The sequence below is a fragment of the Lissotriton helveticus genome, chromosome 12 (genome assembly GCF_964261635.1).
Source record: "Lissotriton helveticus chromosome 12, aLisHel1.1, whole genome shotgun sequence".
NCBI classification, from domain to species: Eukaryota; Metazoa; Chordata; class Amphibia; order Caudata; family Salamandridae; genus Lissotriton; species Lissotriton helveticus.
The window spans coordinates 88,502,778-88,512,207 of NC_136073.1; the positions used below are offsets into that span (position 1 = coordinate 88,502,778).

The 9,430-nt window shown below is 44.8% G+C and overlaps 1 protein-coding gene across 1 annotated transcript in view; it reads right to left on the reverse strand.

Moving 5' to 3' along the window:
- Positions 1-8,364, reverse strand: part of LOC144797900 (extracellular calcium-sensing receptor-like) — a 36,979-nt gene extending 28,615 nt beyond the window's left edge. Inside the window, exons 1-2 of the mRNA XM_078668702.1 lie at positions 8,180-8,364; positions 2,315-2,606 (exon numbers count right to left, since the gene is read on the reverse strand). Coding sequence (XP_078524828.1) covers positions 2,315-2,606; positions 8,180-8,364 — 477 coding nt within the window. The remainder of the gene's footprint in view (positions 1-2,314; positions 2,607-8,179) is intronic.
- Positions 8,365-9,430: the final 1,066 nt, after the last annotated feature.

Genomic DNA, 9,430 nt, shown 5'->3' on the forward strand with positions numbered 1-9,430 from the left:
GTATTGCACACCCTGCAGCAAAGCTAGGTCCATCTCATTATGATTTGTTTTTTAAAAAGTCTCAACAATGTCAGTGATTACTAAACTATCTTCCCTTGCAAAAAGTCTGTTTTTGATCCTCTTTAGACTCTGACCTGTCATGAAAGGACCTTATTAATTATATTTAATTTGTTTTAATGTTTCAGGCCCATCACACATGTGACGTGCCACACCCTTAGACTTTGCCTACTGCTTAAATGAACTTGTTTAAAATTTGCGACTGCTCCTGGACTTTATGGGACAGATGTACGATCCTTTAGTTTAGCAACTCGCAATGTGCAACACATTGTGAGGCACAAATTGCAAGCCGCTAAATTAAATGTACAACTGTGTGTTTACACTGTTTTGCGATTCCCAATGGGGTCACAAATTGCGAGGCTCATCAATATTAATGAGCCTCTCGCAATTTGCGAGCCCATTGTGAATGCCAGCCCTCCCAGGGATGGTGGCCTGCTGTGCTCAGCAGACCACCGTGTCTGGGGCTGATTTTTAATAATGCAGCTTTTTTTTTGTTTTAATGCAGCCCATTTTTCCTTAAAGGAAAACAGGATTCATTTAAAAAAAAAAAAATGAAACGTTTCCGTTTCATTTTTTAAGGGCAGGCAGTGAGATCACTGCCTCCATTTCATTTTTTAAGGGCAGGCAGTGGGATCACTGCCTGCCCTTAAAAAATGATTTTGCATGCATTTGCAAAGGGGGGACCCCTTCCCATTTGCAAATGCATTACCACCTACTTGCAGGTACCTGCAGTCTCTATCTCGGTCTCCTCCCCGACAGTCTCTGGGGGATGAACCATGGCCGGCGGGGCAGCAGTGCACGGGCTGCGTGGTAGCTCTGCTTCCTCTCCTGCAGACTGCGGCTTCTCCTTCTGCACCATGGTGAGAGGGGCGCCGGGAATTGGGAGAGTGAATGCAAGCGTCTTGGAAGGGGCCCCAGGCAGGGACACAGCGCGCACCTCGTCCCCACTTAGCCGAAAAGAGGTGGCGGCGCTGGCTCTCCCCGGAGACTTGCTTTCTATGTGTGCAGCGCAGGCCCCGGTTACGGGCCTGGTACAGTGCGAGGCGGCGGCTTATCACCCTTTAAGGGCTATTGTATGGCGGCCGCGGGAGAAAAAGGAAGTGTGTCCTGGCATTGCGCGCGCGAGAAGTGTGAGGCTGCAGCCTATCAACCTTAGTCACACTTCTCGCGCGCGCAACGCCAGGACGCACTTCCTTTTACTCCCACGGTGGCCACCCAATAGTCAACCAATACCACTACAGCAGAGCCACCAGTATACTTCTGTTTCTTCCTTTTTCATGCTCTCTATCTTTTTTACACAGGCTCCTCTCTTTTAATTGCAACCCAATGAACCTCATCGGCGTAGGCAAACACCATTCTTTACCTCCCACACCTCTCAGTATCAGGAACGTGCGTGCTTCCGCAGGGCAGGCCGTGAGCAGGTCGCGTGCACTGTCTTCAGACATCCAAATCAACACGATGCTGTGGACTTTGCCGCTCACATAGGCACCAGGATGACAGGGGCCAAGGAGGGGCACATAGCGCGGATACAGCCGCGGGCCCAGGGCTGTGCTCTCCTCACCTGCAGTCTGGCGACTTGACAGCTCGCTCATAGTTGATCCAAGCAGCGAAACCCTTCCTGCCAGGCAGCAGCACGATCCTTCCAGCACATTGGCCACTCCCAAATCAGTGCTGCCTGGGGCGGACCGCCCCCCCGCACACCCTAGCTACGCGGGTGCTGCACCCAGGTACCCCTAGCTACCCTGGACAGATTTGCACATACGTATACAAAAAATGAACATTTCTAGTACGTTTTTTTTTTACCAGTTGTTAATCCGGTTGGAGCAAACTAAAGTTCATTCACCTTCTCTTTGAAGTGACCCTTGTCTTTTATGACTCAATTGTTCTGAGACCTGCGTAAAGTGATTGCATCTGTCTTGGGAATGCCTCAGCCACTATGATGAGTATGGAGTGAGATGTAGCGGAGTTTTAAAGGGGGAGAAGTATTCAAGACCTTGTTACTTAGAGAGACTGTGCTCACCCCCTCTTGTGAGCATCGCACGTAATAACGTCATGACGTGTAAAGCTGGCCTGAGAGCCACGGGGGTCAACCACCTCCTCCACAGGACAGAGTTCAGGTCCCTCTACAGGGCAAAGTAACCAGCCTTTCTCAGATAATTCCCCATCGCTGCTGCTTGTGGCACTATAGACAGGCACATGTGTAAAAGTTCACCCTCAAAGCCCACAGTTCCAAATGTTCCCCTGTGCGCATGCTCACCTGAGGCGCTCGGTAAAGGCCCAGCAGCCGGGCCATTAAAATGGAGTTGGAGGACCCTGCGTCCCCCACGATGCCAGCGAGAGGAGGGTCTGCCCGGCACCTGTAGTTGGGAATAGGCTCCGGTTGTCCTGTTAGCATCCAGAGGGTGCCCTGCAGGGCACGCTGGAGCATCACACAGGAATCATATATCCAAAAGCCCAGGCTTACATTGGGCAAGAGTTCCGGATTCCGGTTGATTTCCTCAATGGCGAAGGTCATTGCCCGGAGCCATTGGTAGTTCTGGGCACTGAACCTGAAAGTCAAACAAAAAAGCGAGTCAGTTAGATGTTCACACATGATCAGGAGCATTCTTGAATGCTGCTAAATGTATTAGTGGAATGCGAATGTTAGAAGTGCATGTGCAGCTCTATGCACCACTTCCCCATAAGATTACCCTGTGGAAATTCTCCATGCACAACCTTTAGTCCTTGGATTACTCCAGGATTTATGCAATGGGTAGAGGTTCCCTTGGGTGCTCCTGTGCCAAACGCAGAACTTACTTTGTGGCCTCAGTTTCCTGATTTTGTTCATGGGTTTTTGCAAGTATCCCGAAGTGCTGCTACTTAAGTGCTAGGACGTGGTTGTAACTCTGCCAATCCATGTAATTCTGATTGCATACACTTCTGCCTGATTTACCATTTGATAGACAGTACTTCATCCCTCAAATGTAAAGATGATTGCCAGCCCAGCACTTATATTTTTACAAATTAAGTGCTGTGTGAATCAATTAATAAACTGAAAACGATAAGCAAGAAGGAGAAACCAATTGTGTGCGTATAGGAATTTATGAGATTTGTATGGTAAAACTAACATCACAGTCCTAGTGTTCTAACATAAGTGATGCGTTGCATGGTTGTCGCTGCTTCACTCTTCACTTCCTAAAGGCTTAATCAAAAGTATTGTTGTATCAGGAGGCACATTAATTTTCACTATATAAGACTCTACAGATAATCTTACACTAAGGGGCCAATTCTGATGTCGGACGGACTCAGGTCCATCCAACATCGGTCAGGAGCAGTAACCCACCGACCTGCTGTCGTTGTTTACAGCCCTGCTAATACGATGCGACCGATCAGGGTTCGGTTGCATTCGTATACTTCAGAATGCAGGCAAGTATTCCGAGCGGAATGCATGCCTGCATTGAGAAAAGCAGGGGTGCAGTTCATCCCTGCACCCTGTGGCCGGCACCCAAGGTGCCTGCCACTGGGTGCAGAGATCCACAGAGGAGCACCATAGGTGCCCCCGGCAGCCTTGTACTCATAGTGGCCCTGCTGGGGGACCCCAAAGACAGTTTCCGACTGCCTTTTCTTGCCGGACAGACCGGCATGAAAAGGAAGTGAAAAACTGCCATTGTACTCCCTCCGTCGTAATGAGGCGACCGGGGGAGTACTGAAGGATTTCCAGAAGGCAGACGGGCTCTCCGAGCCCATCGTAGGCCATCCAGAAATCCGAGTCGGATCTAAGCATGGGCGGATTTTGCGAATTGGCAATCCGCGAAATTGCGTATTTACGGATTCGCAATCCGCAAAATCCGCGAACTCTCGCGAATTTGCGGATTTTTAAAATTTTTTTGTGTTTGCAAGGATTTCTGCCAGTTCGCGAGGATTTTGTACCAGTTCGCAAACGCGAACTTACTTTTCGGGTAGCAACGGTCGCGAACATGTTGTTTCTACATCTGGTTCATCACAGCACCCTCTGTTTCACCACTGCCACCCTCTGTTTCACCACTGCCACCCTCTGGCTCACCCATGCCACCCTCTAGCTCACCCATGCAACCCTCTAGTTCATCACTGTAGATTATGGGTGGAAAAGCACACCTGCCCTGCCTCAACTGACATAAATGAATTAGGGGCTGATTAATGTGTTACTGAATTTGAACTTCCTGGCTGGAACCTGCTTCCTTATCTGTAATTGCTTTCTCTGAGCCTGCTGTTTGGGTCATAGCAGGGTCATAGAATAGTTGCAAGTCGGCAACTGAACTCTGAAGGGGCCCCTCAGGAAGCACTAGAGGGAATTGTTACTAATGTTAAGATTGAACTTTTGCACCTGCTGAGTGCTTTCAGTTTTGCAAAAATCCAAATATCCAGCAGCATCCACAAAAAGTAATCCTTCCAGGCACTACAGGGAATGGTTACTAATGATAAGATTGAACTTTTGCACCTGCTGAGTGCTTCCAGGTCAAGATCCAAATCAAAGTGACCAGCACATGAAGAAAGCACTGAGAGGAGCCTGCTGGACAGGAACAGGAAGTTGGAGACTGTGGGGCACTTCCTTCCTCCCACCTCCCCCCGCCCCCAAAATGGTCTCCTTGCAAAACAAAGTGCAGGCAAATGTCAACCTGAGGAGTTATTCTGATAAAAATCATAATTTTCAAGGTTTATGCTGCCTGCTGGTGGATTTCTTGTGCGAAATTGCAAATTTTGCAATCTTGCAATTGCGAGATTGTCGCTGCCCGCCGCATCTACGTTTTCACAAGTGTTTACTCCCGCGAAATTGTATAGTATTCTAGTTGGCAAGTGCGACCAAGCAAAAAAATCCGCTTCGCACGGATTTACGAATTTTCGGTAAGTTCGCGAGAGTTCGCGGATTGTGAATTTACCGAAAATCTGCAAAATCTGCGAGCGGAACGGATTTTACGCCCATGCTTCCATTCCGACCGAGCCCGTCGGAATGGAATCCGGCCGGCACTGACGGATTCGGTCAGATGGCTCTTAACATGGTTCGGAGCCCTTCCGACCCGAATCGGAATCGGCCCCTAATGATCTGGACAACCATAATGTAAAGAAAGTGAAAAGAACACCAAACACAGATTTGCACAATAAATACCAGCAGTATTTATTTAATAAGCAATTTAAGAGGTTGTATTCACAAAAGTGACTCATGGGCTTTGTGGTATATGAAATTGCTGCTATGTGATGGGTTGAGTACTAGAATCATGCTTCTGAAATAATTTTTCATTCAGTGCCATCTGCATTGGTTCAGTGCTGATGACAATCTAGTTTGTTAAATTGACATTGCTATACTGTGCTAGTTACATGCATATAAATGCCCTTACCTGATCAGCAAGCCAGCACTTAAAAGCTTATCCCTACAGATAACTAACATTGCTGCTTCCAGGGCCAGTACACAGATTTTGCCGTATGCGGACCTTAACATTTTTTGCTCTATATCATTAGTATTTGTATGGAGAACTATATTTCACTGTTATGCCATAGCAATGTCTTTTTAGCTGTCTGGTTTGCTCAACCAATTCCCCATAAAAAACATATCTAAAAATCTAAATAGAAAAAAAAAAACCTCTATATCTACAAATATATATTTCTATCCAAATGTATCTATTAATATCTACTTTTCTCTCTCTCTCTCACTCTCTCTCTCTATTCATAAACACAACATATAATTACTCACTTGCCAGGGCCAGACCTTTTAGTTTTGCCAATGCTTGTTTAGCTCTGCAGTGGATGAGTGATTGCCAATGGCATCTCAGTCAGATGTGCTCTTTTTAAAGCCCAACAGTGTTTGCAATAAATTGCCATAACTAGCTCTCTCGTAAGTGAACTGTCCAAGTACAGGGTTAATGTGTAGTTATACACAGTGCTGATAATGGGAGCGTGAGATTGAACAATATTTTTGCCAATTGCTCCTTCAAAGTATTATGCGTCATTTAGTACCATATATTTTCTGCTGCCCTTTTGCCACCTTTTTTCCCAGAGTAACAATGATATAGGGGATAAAGTACCCGTGCAGAAGATTATGAAGATATTGCAGGTCATCAAGAAGTTCCATGACCATATGGGTGAATAAGATCAAAGAGTAAGTCCCTCATTATGACGGTGGTCTGTTGGACCCCCAACCACTATCGTACCACGCAGGTGACCGCCAAACAATGAGTCAAAGGTCCCACCCGACCTATTACAATCAGACCGCCCTGCAGGAGGTTGGAAAGTGCTTTTTTCTACTGCAGCTTGTGCTGTGCCCCAGGAAAAGGGATCTTGGATCCTGTGAGAAGAGTCAATCTTCCCCGACCTCTGCGGTCAGACCTGCTCCATCAAAATGTGTATTTTGGATAGATTCCCTGGATGTCGGGCAGACCATCATCGACAGCCTGTCAGTGGCAGTCCACCTGACATTGCAATGAGGGCCTAATAGCCTGATTCATCATCCTCCCGTTTTGCGAGCCCCTAATAGCGATTCATAAGGAATCGCTATTAAGGACTTGCAAAACGGGATTCATGTAGGAATTGCCAAAAATATTGCGATTCCTACATGTTCCTTATTTGCGATTAGCAATTAGCTAATTGCAAATAAGGATGCCCTGTAGCACCCCTGAAATGTAATCTACATTGGTGTTGCACACACACATGTCCAAAGGACATGTGTGTGTGTAACATGCAACTTAGAAAAATGCATTTAAATGCATTTTTCTAAGTTTTTGCTGTTTACCGAGAGGTCTGACCTCTCGGTAAATAGCGGCCCAAAATTGCAATTTTGCAATTTTAAAATGATTCATGAATTGCATTTAAGGAATCTCAAATAGAGATTCCTTAAATGCAATTCTTCGCAAATGTGCGAATTCTTTAATAGCGAATTTTGCATTTGGGATGATGAATCCCAAATGCAAAAATTGCGCTCGCAAAGGGCCAGATTCTTGGAATCTTGCCTTTTGCGAGTGCAATTTAGCTTGATGAATCAGGCTGTAAGTTTCTTTAGAAGATGGTGGAACTTCCAGGTGACCTGTAATATCCCGATAATGTGTCAGGGGTGACGCATTTCTTATAATGCATGAGAACACTTTGGCCCACATGCATCATTGAGACATTTTGCACTTCTTAATTTGCGAAAAATAAGGAATCGCAAATTAAGAATTGCAAAATGCTATGCATCATTATTTTCGGTATTCATTTGTGATTCGGTAAAAATCGCAATTTTTATCGAATCCCTAATAAATACCGAATTCTTAAGTTAATTTTCGCAATTCCCATTGATTCCTATGGGCCAAAAGGCCCATAGGAGTCAATGGGAAGGCATTAGCAAATTGCGAGTGGCACTTTGAAAATTTCATGGGTGCAGGGGGGGTCCAAAGGACCCCCCATGCACCCCTGAAATGTATTTTTCGCATCATGTTTCACACACACATGTCCTAAGGACATGTGTGTGTGAAGCATGAATGTTGAAAAAAAAACATTTTCAGCATTTTAAACACTTTTTCCAAATTTACCGAGTGGTTCAACCACTCGGTAAATTTGACACCCTAATTGCGATTTTGCACTTTTAAAAGTAATGATGCATTGCTTTTAAGAAATCGCACATCTGCGACTTCTTAAAAGCAATCGCAATTTTAGAACTCGCAAAAATGTCACGAATTCTAAAATTGCTTCATGCATCCCAAAAAGCACTTTTGGAATCGCAAACGGCCGATTTTAAGGAATCGCACCGTTTGCGACTCCAAAAATGCTTGATGCATGTGGGCCTATCACCCTTACACAAACTGCTAACATATTTGGTGAGTTGCTCTTTCACATGAACAAGATAGAATGTTTCCAGACATAATCAATAAAAGTACACAAAGTACTTTCTTGAACCAAATTTAAAAAAACAAAGAAAAAGTAGAACTGTATGAAGTTAACTGCTAAAAAGCACATTAAAAGAATATTAAAACCCTTCTGCAAAACGAGAATGAAAGGCAAAGCTCAGCATATGTTCTTCAATAGGACAGGCATCCAGGTTCTCCTATATACTGCATATTTATGTTAGCATTTTAGCAAAAGATCATGTCCAAATAAAATATTTAAATTACACCATTAAAATGAATATATCATATCTTACGCTTGACAGGTGATGGGGGCTGGTTTTTCCATGAAGGGGTCAGAAGACATTTCTTGGTAAATCCTGTCAGCATGGATGGGAAAGATGCCCCCAATAAGGACATCTCCAGTGCCGGTACTTCCGGTCACACTAGCCATGCAAAGCTGGCACATGGTTTCTGGAGGCAGTCCAACAAATGCAGGCATCAGGCATGACACTATGATGCAGAGAGGCACAGTCCGGGGCAGAAGTGGCCATCTGTCCATCACCAGAGTTGTCCTCAGGTTGGAGGTATTCAGCAGGCGAAAGAGATGGCGTGAGCCTTGTGGCAGTCCCTGAAAGCGTGGAGCTGGCATGCCCTCCAGAAGACTGCAAAGTGTCTGTAGGTATCAATGCTTCATTTGGAGGTTATTTATAAATTGTCTTACTGTCTATCATTCCTTTAAGCATGAATTAGGCATAATATGTTCTCAGAGTCCGTTTGCCACCATTCCAAACGTGATTACGCTTCTGATTGATAGGTTTTTGCAGTGAAATCAGTCTAAAAAGAGGTGAAGAGTTTAGCACAAGGCACAGTTTACAAAGTCTAACAAAGGGCATATAAACCACCTACTGGTGCTGTGGAGGTATGTGTGTTTGAACGGTGGTGTGGTGCTAGTACAGAATTTGTGCTTTTGTGCTAATACACAATCTGTGACATAATGGTGTTGGTGGATAAGAGCGGTGATGTGCATCATAGCTGGCCAGGTGCTATAGAAGCTGTGATGCTTCAGCCCTGTAAAGTTGTGTTGTCTTATATGTTGCCCCTGTTATAGACAGCTTGTGTTTATCTCAGCACTATTAGTACTATTGTCGCTTTAAATAATTCATATTCCTTTAGGGAGGAGTGGCATCATTATAGGGAAGGGTAATGCCATAATTAGTTGCAAAGTTAATTATCCCTCTCAGAGGTAATGCTCAGCCCTGAGACCTCAGTTTGACTTTATTGTCAGGCTTGAGCTCAGACTAATCCACTCATTCTCTCTACAACACTGCCAAGAGATTTCTTGGAATAGATTGTTTTCAAAAGTTGATTTAAGACAACATAATTTGTATGATCTGGACATAAAGATTTTGAAATAAGAGAATTGCATAATCGTGATGAAGTAAAACACGGCAAGATGCATTTATTTGTTACTTAACCCCCAAACAGATTTAAGCAATTCAAATTATTGTAAGAAATTGCGTTGCTGGTTGACTGTAGTAATAGCCCTGGTCCAGCAACAGCCACAA